The sequence below is a fragment of the Plectropomus leopardus genome, chromosome 12, assembly GCF_008729295.1.
Source record: "Plectropomus leopardus isolate mb chromosome 12, YSFRI_Pleo_2.0, whole genome shotgun sequence".
NCBI lineage: Eukaryota > Metazoa > Chordata > Actinopteri > Perciformes > Serranidae > Plectropomus > Plectropomus leopardus.
Window position 1 is genome coordinate 31,181,717 of NC_056474.1, and position 22,720 is coordinate 31,204,436.

Here is a 22,720-nt window from a genome sequence, read left to right on the forward strand (position 1 = left end):
CCAGTTTGTTACATTATGAGTAGAGGAGAAGGGATATATTGGATATAAAAGGAAAACGGAGAGGAGAGAAGGAAGGATGAGTGTTATTATTGGAAGTGGAAATAAGAAACACTAGAGAACATGTCCTGTCTGTGGCTGTGAATGAGAGGTAGAGGGGGTTGTGCTCTAAGGGTAAGGTTAGTGGTTTGATTCCTTACTCCTCCAGTCAACATGTCAAAGTATACTTGGACAAGATACTGAACCTCAAATTGCTTCTGATGCTGTGCCATTGGAGTGTGAGTGAGTAAAAATGGTTACTGAGTAGCAGGTGGCACCTTGTACGGTAGCCTCGGCTACCAGTGTGTGAATGTGACATGCAGTGTAAAAGCACAGTGTGAGTGGTCAGAACACTAGAAAAGCGCTGTAACAAGTGCAGTTCATTTGACCATCTTGGTTTTCTGTCAGAAAGGCTAAATACTGTCAGTTGGGTGCTGTGATCAATTTTAAAAGATATGTGTATATTTAAACTTAAATGATGGCTCTGTGTTGCCTGAAGGCACTGTGATTAACCCTTTGTGTCTGCTTTAATATTACATACACTTGTACTGCTCTGTGCACAAAATGCGCTTTTCAAAATCAAGCTTTAAAAATATTAGACATTAATATTATTTTCTACTTTCATTGATTGTTTTCTGCTTTTCTGCTTAGATGGCTGTGGGATCAAAAATTGCAATTTGAATCGGTTTCAATGGAGCATTTTTTGCACTTAACGGTATGAATGTAACAGCTTAGTTGGAGCCTGTTGGAGCTGAGCTGAAAATTCCAAGATTAAATGAAAATACACAGTCTTGCCTAAATGTATGCCATATGCATGAACACAGACAAAATGATCAAAAAATGAAGAATGAAAAGCACGTAAAATGCATCAAACAGTCCCTAAGGGTCAAATATTGAAATATGGTTGAGCTTTCATCAAGTCATTTGAATCTAATCTAATCTTATTTTCCATATGTCTTTTTAGGTGGTGCGTTGAAACTCTGGGACACAGCATTCGTCAAACCCAAAGGCCAAAACTTTACCTGCTGTTTTAGGGGACCAACCTTCTGTGTAACAGTGGATAAGTACAAGTGCTTTATAAACAAATAAGACCTATGGCAATAAATCACGCCCAGAGTATTTAGTCATACCCAGTGGTCAGATGTAAAAAAAAGTTGGACCTCTGAGCTAGTTTTCTGCTAAATTCAAACCAAACTCAGCTGCTGTCAAAGTGCACTGGGATTGGGTGCATGGGTGTTGTGCTACCAGTAGGCTGTTGTCATGGTGGACTGGTATGTCTGAGCCTGAAGCTAGCATAGCTTCCCAGTCTCATGTAGCATGTTAGCATATGGCTAGCCGTGTATGGTGACTGATCAGGCCATTATCCTCTCCCCCTTCATCGCCATCTCTGGCCCCTACAAGGGGGTATAAACCAGCTGGTAGTGGTGCCCTCTTACCCCGTCATCTTTTAATTTCTGTCATTTAGTCATCTGTCCACCCAATCATCAGCTTGTGCTTTTTGTCATTCTCATCAGCCCCATCACTTTTTTATAACACTAAGAACTATTTAGCGCTGCCTACTCTCTAGTCCTTTATGATTTCTGCTTCTTTTCTTTCCTTTCTCACATCTGTCCCAGTCCAGCTCAGTCCCTGCCCTCTTTAAATTCAAACCCCAAGCCCAATTTGATTCACATTTTGGCCCAGCGGAGACCACTCAAACGTCTGACAGTCAAGCCGCCAGGCAGTTGTTTTGGTAGTTGTTTCGGTTGCATGGAATCGGCTTAACCGTGGAGAGGCCAGGCTACCACAAACTGATGGACTTTGACAAGCGAGGAGTAGGGGGAGGAGGTGGAGGTGGAGGTGGTGGTGGAGGAGGAGGTGGTGGTGGAGGTGGAGGGAAGGCGGAGACAGAGGAGGGGAAGAGGATGCCTGGAAAAACAGGAAGTCGATCAGGGCATGGTGGCCGAGGTGCCAGCTCCAACTCCGGGGTTCTGATGGTTGGACCAAACTTCCGGGTCGGTAAGAAGATCGGCTGTGGGAACTTTGGAGAGCTGCGACTTGGAAAGAACCTCTACACCAATGAATATGTGGCCATCAAACTGGTAAACATAATTTCTCTGTATATATCTGTAGTATTGTAGAACAGCACATGGACTTTGTGGACTAGTGGGAAGGACAATCATTAGTCCATATCGCTGAATAAAATTATTTGCAGTTAAAAAGGACAGAAGTCTGTCACATTGTACATCTGTATTTATTTGACAGTATTGTCAAAGAAGTATGTGCTGTATTTTGTGAATTTTACTACCTCTGATTTATGACAAAGATTTACTGTAATTCCAACATAATCTTCCTTTGTAGGAGCCCATCAAGTCGCGGGCGCCCCAGCTTCATCTAGAATATCGCTTCTACAAACAGCTGGGAAGTTCAGGTGAGAACTACTGCCTCCTTTGTCAGGCTTTGTACTGTGAGAAACAGATGAGTTTTCATGGAGGGGTTTGGACCATAACCACCAATGCCAACTAAAAAGTATAGACTTTCTGAATTGTGTTCTTTAGCATAACTTCTCAAAGAGAACTGCCATAATCTCTTCATTTTCTGCAAATTGTTGTGCCATTTAAAATGCTCGTTATGCCTTGGCGCCAGCAAAACCCTTTTTTTTTATGAACAGGGAGAAAAACACCATAGGAAAGACAGTCAAGATGCCTACTCCAAGAAATAAGTTGCAGTGAGAATCAGATGGGGCCCAGAGAGGTTAAAGTATTTACATAAGAAATGATAGGCTGTCATCTTTTGCAAAAACTGGCAGATGAGCCTCTCAGGGAATATTTTACCTTTTCTCATGCATTTCCAATCCAATCATTCAACCAGTTGTGATCAGATCACCCAATTTGCATGCTGATGCTGGGTCTAAACTGGGATAATGTGTGTTGTGTAGTGAAATCAACAAGTTAGCAGAGCAGCAGCTTAAGTCCTTTGTGTCTGCACAGCAGAGTTTACACTTCATTTTTTACAGCCTATTTTGATGTAAGGAACACAATGACTTGTTTTTGACCTGAAGCTAAGAACTTGGACTTCATGTGGGACTTGTTGGTCTTGACTTGAGACTTCTATTGCTGTTGAAGGATATCTGTACCATAAACTTGATGTTGAGCTCAGTGTGGTACTGCGTGCTGAGTGTATCAGGATAAAATTCAGCATGGTGGCCTTCAGCTGCTCTCAGTCCTCTCTGCACAGTTCGTCCACCGTCTGTAGGAACTGCAGTTACGTATGTCTCATAATGAATGCAGTGATGGTCGATATTCGATCACTGTCTGGTTTCTCTACATAAATTAGCCTCCTCTGTCTCTTTCTGTCCATCCAGAGGGCGTCCCCCAGGTGTTTTACTTTGGACCGTGTGGTAAATACAATGCAATGGTTCTGGAGCTGCTGGGTCCCAGCTTAGAAGATCTGTTTGACCTCTGTGACCGAACCTTCTCTCTAAAGACTGTACTCATGATAGCTATTCAACTGGTAAGACAAACACATAAAAGCCTCATTTTTTTTAAATTTCAAAAACACTGTCATTGTTGGATTACTTAGCTCAGCCTTTTTCTCTATGTCCTTTCTTTTAGATAACCCGTATGGAGTTTGTCCATACCAGAAGCTTGATCTATCGAGACGTGAAGCCGGAGAACTTCCTGGTGGGCCGACCTGGCTCCAAACGACAACACACCATCCACATCATAGACTTTGGCCTGGCGAAAGAATACATAGACCCAGAGACCAAAAAACACATCCCATACAGAGAACACAAAAGTCTGACTGGAACTGCTAGATATATGAGCATCAATACACATCTGGGGAAAGGTGAGCTGCTCCCTCGTGCTATACATCCATTCCTCCCCTTCAGCCATAGACGTCTTAAGCCCTGTAGGAGCATTAACAGAACCTCAGCTCATTTCATTTTTGATTTTTTGGTATTTTCACTTTAATGAGAAAATGCTTTCTACATTTTCTTATGTTGACTCTGCCTTTAGTTAGATGGTTACAACTACATACAACTATTCTGATGAGTGTAGTAGAATCTGCATCAAGTCAGTGTGTGTTCTTTTCTCTGGAAAGTCCCACACATCAGGGGCATCTCGATGCGCGTTAACTCTCCACAAAAGCTGCAGTTTTGTCACATCTGCTAGGAGGAACAGCACCTGTTATCTACACTGTTTCCTGTCTTTACAGTGTGCCCAATGTGTGTCACAGGCATCAGTAAACAATGAAACAGTACATGCCAGCTGTCCCCGTGTGAAGGAGAGAGAAGAGGTTGAGGCAGAAACAGTAGCAAGAAAGAGGCGCATTACAAAGGCCAAAGACAGAAAAAAATTGTCAGAGCTTTTTGTATTTATTTTTGTTTTTCTATTTAAGAAGCCAAAATCAGAAAATGTTTGATTTATTTGATGAACAAATAACTGAAAAGATAAGTGGATCAAAACTATAGGCTGTTAAACTGGGTACAGCAAACTAAAAAGGTTATTCAGCTGTCAGCTGAATGACATGACTGTAGTGTGATGAAACACACAAGTGCTGGTGTAAATATTGACATTTCTAGCCAAATTTATCAAATAGGTCGAAATATAGCACCAACGCCATCTAATGATTTAAATCCACCCTGAGCCTTGCAAGGCCAGCACTGACATATATACATAGAGTCGAACAGTTTGGAGTTTAGAATGTGGACTTTACATCATGAAATTCGTGTAAAAAAATATTTTTACTTTCTTTTTTTTGTGTTTCCTTTCAAGATATAGTTTGGGCTTTTTTTCACCTTTATTTGATAGGACAGAATGTACATGTGAAAGGGGGAGAGACAACATGCGTCAAAGGGCCGAGGCGTACCTGCCACCGCTGCAGTGAGGGCTAAGCCTCTATACATGGGGTGCCTGCTCTATCTACTGAGCCGCCAACGCCCCATATTTTTACTTTCTTATACCACAAGAGCACTTGAATTCTTTGGAATGAGAGGTTACATTTGTTATGATAAAGAGTCAAGATTAGTTTTTGTTGTTGTGTTTCTGCGCTGGGTTGTATGTCCTTCCCTACTTTTTTCCAAGTAGATTTTTTCCAATTTGGTGCAATTTGGAATCATAGATGAACTGATTAGATTTTAGTGGTCAAAGGTCACTGTGACGCTCGAAATCACATTTTTAGCCATAACTTAAGAACTTATGTTAGTTATGACAAAATTTTGCACAAATGTCTAATAGAATAAAATGATGAAGTTATGAGATTTTTCTATTTTTTCTTTTCAAAAACTCAAAGGTTAACTTTTATGTGACATCATAATATTCTGCAAAAACACTTTTATGGAACATCTTAACTCAAGAACAGAAGGGGAGACATTTGGTCATATATGGAATTGGTGGCACTAATCTTGGGTGTACACCTTGGTATTGTGCTGATTGTAGAGACTTTCTGTGCTGCCATGGGGAAGGTGTGTGTAAAACTTTAAGAATTTGAAGTTTCTTTTCAGCAACATCTATATTTTAGGCATTGTCAACTTTTATGGCTACATATGAGTTTGGACAGACATGGATATTAACTGCAACTTGACAGGTTTGTGGAGTGGTGGTTATTCTACTTATTCTGTGTTTCAGAGCAAAGCAGGCGGGATGACCTGGAAGCTCTCGGCCACATGTTCATGTACTTTCTGCGAGGCAGCCTACCATGGCAGGGACTCAAGGTGAGGATGCAGTTGACCAGCCATGCAACATGTTCATCAGTCCAGTCATTTGGGTTTTTTCCACCTTCATCACCTCTGTCTTCCTGTTTTTTTCCATCCCCTGTTATGAATGAATTCCTCCATGTCTGTCTTCTTTAGGCCGACACCCTGAAAGAACGTTATCAGAAGATCGGAGACACAAAGAGAGACACACCAATAGAGGTCCTCTGTGAAAGCTTCCCAGGTTTGTATACACACACTTCTACAAAAAGTGTTTCTGTGCAGCTGTTGCTTATCTGATCAGGCTAGCATATGTTGATCAGATCTTGTGTGTCTCTGTGTATGTGTATCTGTGCGTGCGTGGGTTCGATGCTTGTGTGTGTGTGTTTGTGTGCCTGTGTGTATGCAACAGAAGAGATGGCCACCTACCTGCGGTACGTGCGTCGGCTGGACTTCTTCGAGAAGCCAGATTATGACTACCTGAGGAAACTCTTCACAGACCTCTTTGACAGAAACGGATACATCTTTGACTACCAGTACGACTGGACTGGAAAGCCACTGGTTAGTGTGGAGGGGCTGTATTGTGCTGCACACACACAAAAAGCTGTCTGAGCTGAACTTGCTTCTGGGTTTAGGGCAGGGTCAATGCTGAGAAGTCAGTTCAACTGTGACTTAAAATCATATGATCTACTGTGCAAACAGGAACTGATAGTCACAATATTGATTTCTCTTAACTTCCGAAAGTCAGAGATACTTCCTTCTCCATGTTGAAGTTCCTTTGTAAACTGTGGAAGTTAAAATGATGTGAGTTTTGAGTTCACCAGCAAGGTTTGAAATTTAAGTGGTACACGATGCTACAACATTTAGTATAATAACAATTAGGGATGCACCGATTTGTAAATTCTGGACCTATACCGTTGTTTAAAATACCAAGAATTGAAAAACCAATACTAATGTTGTTATTTTTTTATTGTATATTTTGTTTTTACTATTCATTCCCCCCTTGAGCACGGGCAGGGGTGTCAAACTCAGATACACAGTGGGCCAAAATTAAAAACTGTGACAAAGTCACGGGCCAGACTTGATATTTATTGAAGAACTGACTACAGTTTAGCATGTTATCCCTTCTCTTCAGATATATAATGATGAACTTTTTCACAGGGAAACAAACTTAAGTTTTGCTTAAACGTTGAATCTCGAACAAGCAAACCTTATTAATATTATAAACACAAGAGAAATCAAATTTCAAATAAAAGACATATCAGTGGCATTTGTTTCTTATTTTTATTTAAATAAATAAAATAAAACAAAATAATTCTTATGTCCCTCTCTCTATATGTAACCTTTTGAGTTCATTTTCAATGGAAACCTTTTTTCACAGGCCAACAACAAAACAACCAAAAAATAATATTAATTTTCTTCAATGAAACCAGGTCTGTCCTTTATATTTTCGAACAGATACTCTGCCTCCCACCTGTCTAGAAAGCTTCTGTTTTCAAAGCCCACCTTTTGTTTGGCCATTTTTTTTGGAGGTTTAGCTTAAATTTGCCCGAGGTGACTGACAGTTGAACTGAACTGTTTGATTACTAGTAATACACATTCAATTAAAAAGGGGACTTATCCATGAGATCAGTAATCAAGTCCACATAACAAAATGTAACTGACTGTGTTTGTCCTTACTTGTATCCCATGTTGACCCCACTCTCTGTCTTATTAGCCCACTCCTATTGGTCCAGTGGCCAGTGAGACTCCACTTCAGACGAGCAACAGAGAGAAAGCACCGCAGACCAAAAACCAGGTACACACACTCATCCTGAACTAATATGCAACATGTCAGTGTTCATGTGATCTTTAGTCGAGTCTAAATATTTGGAATAGATTCTGTCAATATATGCCAAACTGTCAGTATAAGCCTAAAACCTGCATATTTGTATAAGTCAATGTACTATATATGTATGTGTATGTCAAATGAAAAACTCATCCTGTGTTTTACTCAATGTATGTGACACACACACACACACACACACACAGCAGCTCTCTGTCACAGTGCTGCTCCCTCTGCTCTTGTCTCTGTCTTGGTAGCTCCTTCTGCTGGTTGGTCATGTTGCAGGATTAACTTGCTTGGTTTCTTTGTCAAAAAACAAAATACAAGAAGGATGTCCTTATTAGGTTTAATATTTTTTGTACCTCGGTAGTTAATTGTAAAGTTGTACTCTTGTGTAAAGTATTGGTTGGCCTTTGTCATGTTTTACCATTTTACATAATTAAGTCACAGTAGACAGTAATGATTTTTAACACTGATAACAGAGGAGGTTGGGGAACAATGAGTGTCGGTTGCCCCTTGTAGAGTCAGCAGGTGGCTGTGAGAAGTTGGTTTGCTTCAGGGAGGGTGGCAGCTGTTGTCAGACCGAGTGGATTTCATTTCCACAGTATCCAAAGCATCACTAAGCCCTTTGTGGACAATTTACAGCATGCAGCCACCTCTGGGCAGGGCTATACTTTACTGTATACCCACCAAAAAAGCCACAGATCAGTGTTTTCCACACAAGCGTCAAGCAGGCGGAGCTCTCTATGCTCTCCCATTTTAAGGAACCTTCAAGGCCACTTGAGTATAGATTATTGAGTTTTCGAGGTGCACCTGAATGCATCATGAAGTTCCTGTTACTGTGTGTCAAAGCCGTCCCTGACAGACAAACAGTAGAGGACAGAAGGAGTGTGACAGTCAATAACACCAAAATGCCATACAGACCCTCAGCATAAATGTATTTATTTATTTCTTGATTACACAACTATTTTGGTACAAACATTTACATGCCAGTGTGGCAGACATTCTTCTGAGATTTCCACACCAAACTGTAATCTGTCCACATTTGGTGCTTGGCGGGTGTTAATTTCGGACTCTGCCTGCAGATACATAACACTTTTCTTTTTTTTTTTCTCGAGGCAAAGCTGTAGGCAGTTATGTTAGTCTTTTATGTCATCTGTTGTGTTTTCGCACACAGTGTGATGAAGATTAATTGATGATTGATTAATTGGTTGTTAAGAATTTATTCCAATTTGTGAAATGTAATTTATTAATCAAAAGGCTTTGCAGTGACCTCAAAGTAAATGCAATATGATGCTTTGAGCTTTGATTAAGGAAAAAATACATTTGTTATTGTTTAAAATGAGCAAAGTTTTAACGTTTTCCAAATAATGAATTGATTGTTAATTTTACCAATAATTGGTTAAGGAAAGTGCTTAAGTTTTAATAACATTACTGCACTCTTATGTCAAGTGCCACTTCCACTGCATGGTTTGGTTCAGTTCAACTCAGCTCATGTTTAGAACAAGGTGCTTTTCTCTGTCTTGTTTCCACTGTGGATTGTGCCCCTCAGTGTAGGTGGGATTCTCAGGAGACTGTCAGCAGCACCATGTGAAACTTCAGTGACAACTTCTTTGATGCACTTGCTGATTCTTTTTCTCAACAGTCAAACGAATGGAGGTCTGCACTGTCAATTGTGCAGCATAGTGTACTACGTAATTTTGCTGTTTGCCGTTTATTAAATTTGGGTCAAGTGAATCAAAAATTGTAGTCGCTATTGATGGAAGCACAGCTATTTAAAATTGCGGGTTTATGCAGGATGTCTTGTGTCACACTAGTGATGATTCTCACCAACTTATCAGTATTTTACAGGTTATTTTATTGATAGTAGGGCTGGGGCGACGCGTCGACGTAATCGACGTGACCGATTACGTGAATACGTCGATTCATGTAACGTGCGTCGATGCGTCGCACCGTTTCACACAGCCCGTGTCATGAGAGCGTGAGCAGCGCCGAGCGTGTTTTTTTTTTGTCTCGGTGCTCGTGTATCTAGTAAGAGCGTGCACACTGCTCGCCCGAGCAGCGCCCGTCAGGCGCGTCTGAGCTGCGCGTCAGCTGCAGCACATCTACAGAAACGGTGGCTCGCTGTTTTTACGCGTGAAGCTCGCGTTGTTGACTTTATACCACTTTGTACCGCACTTTAAAGTTACTCTGTCATGTTTGTTTTACCTCAACTTCCTTGCTTCCCTTTCAAAACAAAAACCCTCTGGCTGTGTGTCTGAACAGAATGCCATCAGTTGCTGATACAATGCATTTTATTTTGAAACATTTACAGGATGGGGTTGTCAGCTGTGCAGTAGCTTTTACAACTTCATAAATAAGTGGAATATGTGCTTGTAATTATGCAAATACAGCACTCATATCAGCAGGCAGTGATATGCCTGAAGGCCCAGTTAAGGCTGGACTATTCTGATGCAGAAAGAATGTACTGGTTATTATTATTTATGTTAGAGAAAAGTTATACTGTTATTCAAATTGCACTAATTTTACTGTAAGATGTTTTGTTGGACTGCGAGATTTCAGGTTTGTTACTTTATCAAAGAGTAACTGTTTTGTTAAGTGACTTGAATTTTACATTGTTTTAATTTTGCTGTTTAATTGCTAAATGTAGATTGCTCTACATACCTTTTCCTTGGAACAAGCTCTTGCATTCATTTTATTTCGGAGAGACTTTATATCAGGCTGTAAAACACAGATTACCAGTTAAGACTGGGCTGGTTTTTGTTTGGGAATGATGCCCTGCAGTGTAAGACAAGTTTTAAAATGTTATTTTCTGTAAATTTGTTGTTATATTAATCGAGTAATAAAAAAAATAATAGTTAGATCAATAAAAAAAATAATTGATAAATTAATCAATTAATCACAAAAAGAATCGATAGATTAATAGATAAAAAATAATGGTTAGATGCAGCCCAGATTGATAGGACAGCTATAGAATGACAGGAAATGTGGGAGAGAGAAGGGAGTGACTCGCAGCAAAGGGCCACAGGCTGGAATCGAACCTGGGCTGCTGCAAAGGCCTCAGCATATATGGGGCACACTCTAGCAGGTGAGCTAGAGGCCACCCCAGGTCTGCGCTGTTTTAACTCCACCCTTAAGTATCGGCTCAGCTTTTTTGAAACTTCGGCTGAGATGATACCAAAAAAAGTACCAGGTACTGTACACAACTGTTGCTGATTGAAAACCAAAAAAGAGCAAGTCGGGCCCAATCTTTATGAACATATCAGCATGTGAATGAATCTGTAGGCAATGATACCAAATTGTGGTATTGGAAGGATTCTAGTTTTTGTTTGTAGTTATAATTTCAAGTAGAAGTGTGAGTCCAAGTAGTGTTGACCAGTCACATTTGAGTTTCAGGTAAATAGTCTGTGAGGAGAGGAAAAGAGGCACAATGCTTTGTATTTTGTATTTATCCAAACTTGATGAGAGGAAGGCGTGTGAAATGTTTTTTGTGTCTTTAAATAAAGATAGATCATTATTTTTGAAATATTTCTAAAATGATAAAAACAAGATTGCACAAGCTATGTGGTGTGCTGCTCCAAACTTTAACTACTGTCAAACCACGTTCAGCATTTTGGAATGTGGAATATTTGCGGCATGCAACACTCTGCACACTCTGCAGATTAATATACTCAACATACATGTTTTTCTGGATAAACAGCCATTTAACAAGAGTTTCCTTATATTTTTATGCCTCCACAAGCTTAGGGTATGTTTGGTGCATTTTACATGCTTTTCATTCATAATTTACTGATCATTTTGGCTGTGTTCATGCATATGGCATACATTTTGGCAATATTGTGTATTTTTGTTAAATCTTGGAGTTTCCAGCTCAGCTCCTACAATAAGTCTGAAATACACTGTGTAAACCAAATTGTTACATTTGGACTATTAACTGCAAAAAAATCACCATTGAAACCCATTCAAACTGCCATCTTTGATCCCACAGCCATCACATATTAAAACATGCGTTATTATTTCTGGGTGTCATTCTGGGCTTTTGCCTTAGAATTTTTCATTTTTTTTCACCTGATGATGTAATGTTTAACATATTTGGCATATTGAGAAAATACATGCTATTTCCACAAGGTGCACTGTCACAGTCAATGTTGCTGAAAAAATTTAAAACATAGTGGCATCATGCCAAAAACCTGGCATTTTAAGTGTTCAAATTCTGAAAATTAATGAATATTTAACATTTAGGACTAATGTTGGTGAATAATATTAATTTGATTAAAGTAGAAAATCATATTGATGTGTAATATTTTATAGAACTTGATTTTAAAAAGCGCATTTTGTGCTCAGAGCGGTGTAAGTGTGTGTAATACTAAAGCGAGCCGTAGAGTTAACAACACAATCATTTAAGAAAACACCATGAGACATTTGGTCAGGTACTGAATTGGTGACACTGTGCTGGCTGTATGGATCGTCTGTGCTGTCGGGGGAAAGATGTGTGTGAAGCATTTATGTTTTCACAGATACAGAATTAAACTGTGAGTGCAACTTGACTGGTGCGCAGAGGCATGAAACTGCATGATAGTAATTCTGATTTTTTTTCTGCCTTTGAATACTTATTGACCTGACACTTATAATCCCTTCTGTACCCGGTTTCCAGCCAGTATCTTTGCATATTTCATGGTGAGGAGTCTGTATAGTCCAGCCTGTCTTTTATACGTACAAAAAAATGCACATCAGTCTAGATTTACAGAGGCAGTAGTTAGTTTGCACTGTGTTCATAATCCCCAAAACAGGTTTGAGGCAGGTGATGTGAAGGCAACAGAAAATAGACGCCTCCTTCCTCTTTTGCATGGGGCTTCCAAACGTGCGCACACTCCTGTGCACTCTCACTGTACTGCACACTTGAGTGCTCACTCTCCTGTTGCTCCTCCAGCAAATACTGACTCTGAACTCACTGTGTCTTTTTTCTTTCCTTTTTCACTCTTTCCTCATTCTTCTTTCTCCTCACCTCGCCACTCCTATCCTCCATCTGCTCGTCTACCCACCTTCTCCCTCGCCTTACTGCTTTCCCTTCTCCTTTTCTCTCTGTTCCACCCTGTCCCTTCCTCTTACCATGGTGATCCTCCTCTTCCATTTCACTCGTGCTTCTCACCTTTTCCCTTCTCCATCACCTCCATCTCCTCCTTCTCCTTCTCCTCCCCCTTTCTCGTCTCCCTGCGATCGGCTCCCTGTCTCCTCTAGTCTCCAGAGGGGAAAGGCAGTGAGTCGCAGCCCACTCCAGTGACCAATCGAGAGCTGCTGGGCTCCCATCTCACTGCTGATAGGCTGGGCGGGTCCGTCCAGGTACTGGGAGGAAGGGTTAGCTCTGCTGGCTTCTTGTCTGTCTGCCTTACTGTCTATCTGTCTGCCTGCATGATCTCTGTCTTTACAGCAGGGCTGACCAAAAGTCTGTTTCCTCACAACCTCAATCATTCCCTCACATGAGACCATTGTAATAGAAATTACAAATAAAAACCTTAATGCATCCATGTTAGGTTTGTACAGTATGAGTTAGAGTATATTACACTTCTTTTACATTAAGATAATGAAGACTTTCTTTGAGGAGACCGAGGGTTGGGGCCTGGCTTCTCTTTTATCAGAGCAGACTGTAAAGACCACATGATGTTGGCTTCTTTTTTGAGCTGGTCAGTGACACTCAGTACATTTACATGCACAGTTTAGTTGAACTACAGTCATTGTTCTATTAGGTTATTTTACTGGACTACTGTCCTTGTCCCAGTATACAAGCACCGGGAGAGAATCCATTTATTGACAGAAATATGTCTGACTCCTCTGTGGCAGGTGGAGATATGCCCTCTTTCAGCTAATTGCCGTAGACCTTTATTATTTTATGATATAGACCGAATTACAATCACACCTGTTTATTTACAACAACTTTGTAGTAGAAAACAGTTGGTCATGTACATATAATCAAACAACACGGAGCAAACTCTGCCTACATTGATTAGTTTTAAGCCCACTAAAAAAATATTATTTTAAGTGTAGCCTACCCTATATTTAGAATATTTTCATTGCTTTACCTTTCTGTAAGACAGCGCTTACCGACAGGGATTTGAAGCTGTTATATCAAAAACTCCAGACTCCAGTGAGGAAAACAGTCATTTTACTTCACTGAAAGGCGGAGCTGCTGCTAGACCGCTGCCTCCATCAGCTGTTGTGGAAGCTAAAGCGGAGACAAGATTCAAATATAGTGAACACTTAAACTTGTGTTGAATTCTTTAGTTTGTCAAAATATGTTTGCTGCGGCCCTGTTCACAGCAGGACATTGCTGAGGAACTGTACTGGGGTGTGACTTTTTTTTTTATTTTAAAAAATATATAAAATACTACCTTTATAAGCTGTATGTCCCTCACCTAAGCCAAATTTAAAAACACAAGTCCCTTATCAGTGCTTACATTTTTTTAATGCCTGACCTGTTTTGCAGTAGCCCTTCCCCTCATATACTGTATATTGAACAGTCTCTATCCCTAATCACAGAGGGACGACAGCGTGGCGACAAGGAGCACACGCAGATAATTTAGTCCAGTTAAAGTCAGACTGAGGTGTTTACATGACAGAATAGCTGGACTTTCAGTCAAATTATGGGTTGTGTTCGTCTGATTTCGAGAAATTCGACTTACACCGATTTCAGTCAGACTAACATGTTTACATGCATTTTAAAGGTCCAGTTTCAGTCAGACTAACACAATAACTTTACTTTGACATCATATGAACATACGACCTGTGGAAGAGGCTGGGTTTCATTCTGTGTTTGTAGCAACAACTAGAATAAGTTAACCTGGTAGTTTTTGCTGAGATCATAAGAACCAGTGCACCCATTATATATATATCATCTCTGTAAGTGATGAAGGAGTTTGGTAAAGTAAATTACATTTGGCCTTTCATCAGGTTAGTGGCATGCACACTAGAGCCAGGTCTCCAAATGTAGTTCAATGCTGTTGCTAATGTAATTGTATGGTTTTGAACTGGTGGTCCTTAGAGCAACATGCAGTGACTTTGCACAGGATCAACCACAGTGCAGAGTTAAATGTGGTGTTGCAAAGTGGATGTTAATTAAGAATTTACATATAATATAATCCATGTCAAAACATCAGGAACTAAGGCATTCTGAGGCACAGGGTAGTTCTCCTACAGTTAGGTCCAAAAGTTTGTTTTTTTTATAATTTTGCATTTGTACACAACCACAATGGAGTTGAAATAAAACAATCAATACCTGATAGAAGTGTAGACCTGAAGCTTTATTTTGAGATATTTCACAAAAATATGGCATTTACTATGTAGGACTTAAGCCATTTGTAGCAGAATGCCATCATTTTCAAGGGATCAAAAGTATTTGGACAATTGACTGACAAAAAGTTAATTGGTCAGGTGTGGTCCATTCCCTGGTTACCTCAAGACATGACATGAAGCATATAAAAGGTCTGGAGTTGATATTAGGTAGTGTTTTGGCATTCGGCAGCAGTTTGACTGGAGCTACCAATATGAAGTCCAAGGAGATCTCTATGCAAATGAAGGAGGCCATCATTAGGCTGACAGAACAACACAAGACTGTAAGAGAGATAGCACAAATTAAGTGTGGCTAAATCAACAGTTTGGTATATTCTTAAAAAGAAACAAAGCACTGGTGAGCTTAACAACATCAAAAGGCCTGGAAGACCACAAAAATCAACGAAAGCGGATGATCGCAGAATCCTTTCCTTGGTGAAGAAAAACCCCTTCACAACATCAACAGAGGTCAGGAATACTCTGGAGACGGTAGACGCATCATTGTCAAAATCTACCGTCAAGAGACGCTTTCATGAATGTAAATACAGAGGATTTACCACAAGGTGCAAACCACTGGTTACATCCAAGAACCGAAAAGCCAGATTAGACTTTGCCAGAAAACATCTAAAAAAGCCTCAAATGTTGTGGAATTGGATTCTTTGGACAGATGAAACAAAAATAAACTTATATCAGAATGATGAGAAGAGAAAAGTATGGAGAAGGAAAGGAGAAGCTCATGACCCAAAGCACACCACTTCATGTGTCAAACATGGTGGAGGCAGTGTCATGGCATGGGCCTGTATGGCTGCCAATGGAACGGGCTCACTAGTGTTCATTGATGATGTGACTGCTGACAGAAGTAGCGAGATGAATTCTGAGGTATCTAGGGCTATACTCTGTGCTCATATTCAACCAAATGCTAGAAAACTGATAGGGCGGTGCTTCACGGTGCAGAATGATAATGACCCTAAACATACAGCAAAAGCAACTCGAGATTTTTTGAAGGCAAAAAAAATGGAATATTCTCCAATGGCCAAGTCAGTCACCTGACCTCAACCCAATAGAGCATGCTTTCCAGTTACTGAAAACAAAATTGAAGGCAGAAAGACGCACAAACAAACAGCACTTGAGGATGGCTGCAGTGAAAGCCTGGCATAGCATCAAATTGTTTCCTCCAGGGAGGAAACAATTTTGGTTATGTCCATGGGCTGCAGACTTTGGGCAGTCATTGACTGCAAAGGATTTTCATCTAAATACTAAAACTTATGGTTAAATTTAAAGTTATGTCCACACTGTCGTACACTGTCCAAATACTTTTGAACCCCTGAGAATGGAGGTACTATGATTTAAATGGCTGTAATTGCTAATTGGTACATGGCATATTTTTGTGAAACCCCTTAAAATAAAGATAAGTGTACACTTGCATTACAGCTTAATTGTTTTATTTCAAATCCATTGCGGTGATGTGGAAAGGCAAAATAATAAAAACTCTCTCATTGTCCAAATACTTCTGGACCTAACTGTATGTCAGTTGACCTTAAAGGGACAGTTCAGCCCAAAACAAAAAATACACAATTAAGATGAAGATTAAGATTTTTTATGAATTAAAATGAGTCTGAGTAAGTATGAAAATGCAAATAACATTAGTCCAAAAATATTGCCAAAGATAAATCGGCTTATTAAAAAAAACAAAGATTTACAAAACACAGCACTGAAAAGGCTATGGGCCTGTACACATGTAACATCTGTAACCACCTGGAAAACGCGAGGTCGGGCGCTGAATGCTATTCCAATGTCCACTTTGTGCCAACTTTCAACAGCACAGAGGCAGGTTGCATCTGAGGTTTGCTTAGCAACCATAAACAGCACTGTATCATAGCCCTCTTACCAGAAATCTTGAGTGCGGAGCTGATCTTCTTCCAGCAGACGTTTCTTGTGTATTTGGCCCAAAATGTTGTCCGTGGGACAGATGTAATGATCTGTGTAGCCATCCACTAAAACAGTCCACTTCTTTGACCGTTTTAGTATTTTTTTTCAATTGTGGATTCAAAACTTCCAGATGATCTGCTCAACTTTTGAAGTTATTTGATCCAATAACACCTTTTGTGTTATTGAGGGAGCCAGTTCCTGCTGACAAGCACAAAGCCCAAAAAGTGTTTCCATTGCAGATTTGAGAAATATGGCTTTTTCGAATCACCTGAAATACCACCTCATGTGAGCGGAAAAACGTATTTGTGATAAATGGGAGGTTTGGGTTGTTTGATTTTTTAAAAATTTTTTCATGTTTCCATAAAGCATAGTTTATATTTGCTATTTCAGTTTGCGCAGCTTAGGGGTCAGTGGAAACCTGCCTAATGAGATTCATAATATGCCGAAATACAGTAGCGCTGAGCGTAGATAGTAGTAAAGTAATGATTTTGTTGCCATAATGCCATCTTCAAAACATACTGCTTTTTAACACCCCATAGGTTTTATAGAAGTGTCTTTTTAAAATTTTTGCTAAGATACTCGGTAGTATAAGTGACATTTGCACATTAGCTTTGGTGTTTAATGTACATTTCGATGCTCATGCTTTTTTACTATTTAAGATTTTTACTTACACACTGGAGTATTGCTGATTCTAAGTTAAGATCTCAGTTCTTCCACTGCTGATTGACAGATGCATTGGCACTTTTTTTTAGTGAGTTTCTATTGGAGCACCAAATGGCCTCTTGTAATACAGCTTTTCATTTCTCATTTTATTTATTTATCAAGGGACAGTGTGCAATGACATCAGTCATTTATTCATAGAATAATGACAAGATGGTTACACTAGATTTAGCAAGTCACTAATTTCTATATGTAGTCCTGCACAAAATCAAGGACAACCCAACTGACAACACAAGGAACATAAACTGCACTATAAATCACTATAAAGCATCATGAGCCTCCTTGGTATTGGCATTCAGTAGGTGAGACTGAGATAATTTTGCAAATGTGATTAAAAAACACAGTACAGTCATGTTATGTGCTCTGAGGCGATTGGAAATCTTAAAAAGGAAAAATGGGTGAAATGCTTATGTGATGTCAGAGCTGCTGCTGTTAGGAGTCAAGTAAAATGTATATATATATATATATATATATCTCAGGGCCAATGTAGTCATAGCTTTCTGTTGTAAGTCATAAAGCAGAGGTGCCGCTATTTTGCATGGCAGTAGAGTAAATGTTGACAATGGCTGTTTCTCTACATGTGATAAGCTTCCCTGGATGCCACAGCTCTTCTGGACTGTTCAGACCAAGTCCACATTAAGCTGGCTACATTTGAAAACTCTTTTGTGAGGATGAAGAGCAGGATGCAGGTGGATTTTTGTCTCTCTGTTCGGTTTTAAGTGCCAAGTTAAAGGAAGAAGACGTCTTTGATTTGTTTTTCTATTGATTTGTTGTGTCAGTGTAGAAAAAGAGCTTTCAAAATGACCTGAAAATACTCCTGTGAATTCATTTCACATACAAACAGCGTTTTCAGATATATCCGCCTTAGTGTGGACGTAATGAAAGTCTCATAATTTGTCCCTCTAAGACTGGGCTTTGGTACACCTACACTCACCCCTCTTGTGTTTGATATCTCATCTCCAGGTGATGAGTTCAACCAACGGGGAGCTGAATACAGACGACCCGACTGCAGGACACTCAAACGCACCCATCACAGCCAACGCAGAGGTGGAAGTGGCTGATGACACCAAGTAAGGACACACACACACACACACACACAACGTTAATCCTTAGGGACTATTTGGCGCATTTCACGCACTTTTCATTTTTTGATGATTTTTTCTGTGTTCATGCATATGGCATACATTTTGGCAAGATTGTTTATCTTTGTTTAATCTCAGAATTTCCAGCTCAGCTCCTACAGTCAGTCTAAAATACACTTTGGAAACAAAACTGTTCTTTGTTTCAAAATCAGGCTATAAAAAACACTGTACATTAATATGGTTTTCTACTTTCACTGAGTTTATTTTTCAACCATCATCAGTCCTAATCATGAATATCAAATATTCATTAATTTTCAGAATTTTAACCCTTTAAATGCCAGGTTTTTGTCATGATGCCACTATGTTTTAGTTGAAATAAACATAAAAAGATGAAATATTTTTAATATAATACATGCAAACTCAATATTTTTTATTATTATGATGACAGTCTGGGATATGTCATTGATTAGCAGCAACATTGATTGTGACAGTGCACCTAGTGGAAATAGCATGTATTTACTCCATATGCCAAATATGGTAAAAAAAAAAAAATGATGTCACCAGGTGGAAGAAAGTAAAATAGACTAATTCCAAGGTAAAAGCCCTGAATGACACCCAGAAATAATAGTGCATGTGTTTATGCTTTGATGGCTGTGGGATCAAAAACTGCAGTATAAATGGGTTGCAGTGGTGCATTTTTTTGTTCTTAACAGTATGAATGTAACAACAGTCACCACAGTGTATTTTAAACTTAGATTTAGATTTAGATTGTAGGAGCTGAGCTGGAAATTCACATAATAAACAAAGATAAACAGTCTTGCCAAAATATATGCCATACGCATGAACACAGACAAAATGATCGAAAAATGAAGAACAAAAAGTGCCTAAAATGCACCAAACAGCTCCGAAGGGTTAAAATCGATAATAATGAATGAAAAAGAAAGCTGTATCTGAAGTCTGTTAATGACGGTGTGTGTGTGTTGCAGGTGCTGCTGTTTCTTCAAGAGGAGGAAGAGGAAAGCTCTCCAGAGACACAAATGAAAGCGAGAGACAAGAGAGAAACCTTGCTCTCCTTTTGTTTTTTCTCTCTCTTTTCCTCTAGCCCTCTTCGTATAGCCCTCTCTGTGCTCCTCACTCAGTCCCCCTCTGACCCTCCTCCTCTGCTGCTGGAGGTCCTGTAGTTTACCGTGGGTGGCTTAGCTAAAGCTGATCTACTGGTTTCTAACGCTCTGGAACCACAAAGACACAGTAACAAGTTCCACCTCGGAGCTTTAACTGTGGACTAGCTGAACCAGCGGAGGAGTCCTCACGTATTTATGGTCACAAACTGAACAGAAACTGGATCAACACAAACTGCTGTTGGAAACTCGTGACCACAAACAAACAGTTTACTGTAAAAGACAAACCTACAGACTGGACTCAGCTGGATCACTTGGCAGACTGGCTGGTTCTCTATATTTTTGTTTTTTTGTTCCTTACTGACTGGTTCAGAGGAGAGAGAAGAACATTTCTGAGGAGATACCGAAGAGAGGAGAACAAAAGGACGAGACGCATCGAGACTGTCCTACCACACAGGCACTCAAACTATACACAGACACGCTGCACGCGTTCTCATCAGAAACAGACTTCACGGACAAAAAGATGCAGCTCTCACATATAGTCTATAAAGTTTTTATTCCCCCCAGGTCAAAGGAAGTACACTGTGAGGGGCTCTGTCTATTTTCTGCAGCGGACTGGGCTCTATGTGCTTCTCAGACACATTCACCCTCAGAGGAAAAAACCTCACAACCACCAGAATCAAAAGTTGAATAAGATGTTTATGTGAAAAACTATGCTTTCTCCTGTTTTAATTTGTAACTAAAAAAAAAAGACTGTCTACATTTTGGAACCTGTGTTTTTTTTCTGTCTTTTTGAGTTCCAAAAGTTTGTGTTTTTCGTAGCTTGGAGTGTGTTCCTCAAAATGTTTTTTTTTTTTTTTAAACTTGTATTTTTAATTTTCTGTTGTTTTTTTCCCCCTCTTTCTCTCTGGGTTGGAGGACGGAAGGTCGGATAACTCCATTAAAAAAAAAAACACCAAACAAAATAAAAGCTGATCTTTATTTAAGGGAATCATGAACATTTTTTCCAGTGTTTTAGGGATGTTATTGCCTTTGTTGGAGTGTGTTATTTAGTTTGGTCATCCCTTACATGGGACGGAGAAAGGCTTGATTCTTCAGTTTTATGAGAAAAGTCTTGTTAGTTGCTTCATGTTTTGATTGCGGTTCCCTCACAAATTGCAAATTACCAGAATGGAAATTTCTTTAGGATAAAATGGGGTGCAGATTTCTTAGAGTATTTGTACCTTTCTCATTATTTTGCGTTTGTAGGCTGAAGAGTCTGCTGAGCTTCAGGGGATAGTTCAGTGAGGTTTAATGAAGAACTTTTCCATATTCAGTGTATTACATAGAAATGATGTCAGTTGGCACCCCCCAGCAGCTCCTGTGTTCTGTGAAGTAAAATGACTGTTTTTGTTTTTTGTCAGTGGAGTCTGGCTTTGAAGAGAGCGACCGAACGGCTTCAGTTTTCCGTCGGAAATTACAGTCTGACATTAAGGTAAAAATAGGGTGAAAATATTAAAATATAGCATATAATTCAACTGTATCATGTTTTAGGTGCCTTAAATGCATTTTGCTTGTCCACAGCAGTACATAGCTCAGCTTTTGTGTCAGAACTCCTGCCTGCTTCTTTATGCGGGGATAATGGTGACTGACATCAACTGTGGGTAAAACACTGACTTTGGATAATTAACCCCACTTCAAAAGATCCAAACTGTCCATTTAAGTGGGAAAGCCACAGCCCTTTTTGGAAACGGCTGTTAGTGAGTGCTTTACTGGAATACATAATGAAACAGCAATTTATGGAAAGACATGAATGCCATCAGCTGTCCAGAAAAGGGTTGAATTCATCCTTCCAGTGGTTATCCAGATGTTTTATTATAATCCAACTGACTGACACTGCCATCTAGAGCCCTGTAACTAGTGACGCTGAAAATGATACAAGATGAAAATAAGCACATCATTACCTAAGTATCCTTTATGGAGCGTAAATATAAAAAATATATATTTATTTATTTCATTTTATGTAAAAACGGACTATGTAGAGTTTCAAACATAAATGTTACCGTTTGATGCACCGTACCAGATTATAATTTGGAGCGAATTCGCATCTGCGGTCCCTCAGCAGGTCAGAACAAACACACAGCACATTAACATGATAACATGATAACAAGCTGTGCAAGGAGACAACAAAAAGAAAAGACACACTAGACAAATACACCACAGCACATAATATAAAGTCATACAAAGAAGAAGGCACAAGATGGCACAATTTTTATGTATATTGACTGCAGTAAAAGAAAAGAAAACCGATGTCCATCCAGGTTTCAAAAAGCTAATGTGGCCAAAACGACCATGATTTTTACAGTGACATAAACTTTTTTTTTTTGATCTGATAGCCATGTACAAAACGTCAGGTATCTTAAATGATAACAGCAAGGGTAAAATAAAAATAAAAATAAAAAATAATCATATCTGCGTGATAAGTGATAAGTATTACGACGGAGGATTAGGGCCACATTAAGGGAAATTTTTTTTTAATTATTTACGAGATTAAAGTCATTAGTTACGAGAAAAAAGTCATTATTAACGAGAAAAAAAGTCATTATTAATGAGAAAAAAAGTCATTATTTACGAGATTAAACTCATTATTAACGAGAAAAAAGTCATTATTAACGAGACAAAAGTCATTATTAACGAGAAAAAACTCATTATTAACGAGAAAAAAAGTCATTATTAATGAGAAAAAAGTCATTATTTATGAGAATAAAGTCATAATATTCAAACCTGCTGCTTTTGGAGACACTTGTTAACATGAGGGCTACGGAGGATTTGGTTGAGTTGTATCTTAGGATAGGTTTCACAAACAAGGAGATACTTAATCTTTTGGCACATCAGCATCACATTATCATAAGTATCAGGACTTTAAAAAAAGAATATGCAAGAAATTGCATCTTTTCCGGCGAAAGAACCAGTCAGACTTGGAGGATGTTGCTGCTTTTCTGGAGGGGGAAATGGCTGGAATTGGTCAACTGCA

At 39.3% G+C, this 22,720-nt stretch overlaps 1 protein-coding gene across 2 annotated transcripts; it reads left to right on the forward strand.

Annotated features, from left to right (window-relative positions):
* The first annotated feature begins 979 nt into the window (after positions 1-979).
* LOC121951121 (casein kinase I-like) lies at positions 980-20,517 on the forward strand. Of its 2 annotated transcripts, none has more exons than XM_042497347.1 (10): positions 980-2,117; positions 2,377-2,446; positions 3,380-3,528; positions 3,630-3,864; positions 5,646-5,731; positions 5,870-5,954; positions 6,123-6,271; positions 7,428-7,508; positions 18,471-18,577; positions 19,576-20,517. In XM_042497347.1, the coding sequence occupies exons 1-10, from the start codon at positions 1,830-1,832 to the stop codon at positions 19,628-19,630; spliced, it is 1,305 nt and encodes a 434-aa protein (XP_042353281.1). In that variant the 5' UTR covers positions 980-1,829; the 3' UTR covers positions 19,631-20,517. The 2 variants fall into 2 exon arrangements, with proteins under 2 accessions (XP_042353281.1, XP_042353282.1); XM_042497348.1 differs by having other exon boundaries at positions 1,918-2,117; positions 6,126-6,271.
* The last annotated feature ends 2,203 nt before the right edge of the window (positions 20,518-22,720 follow it).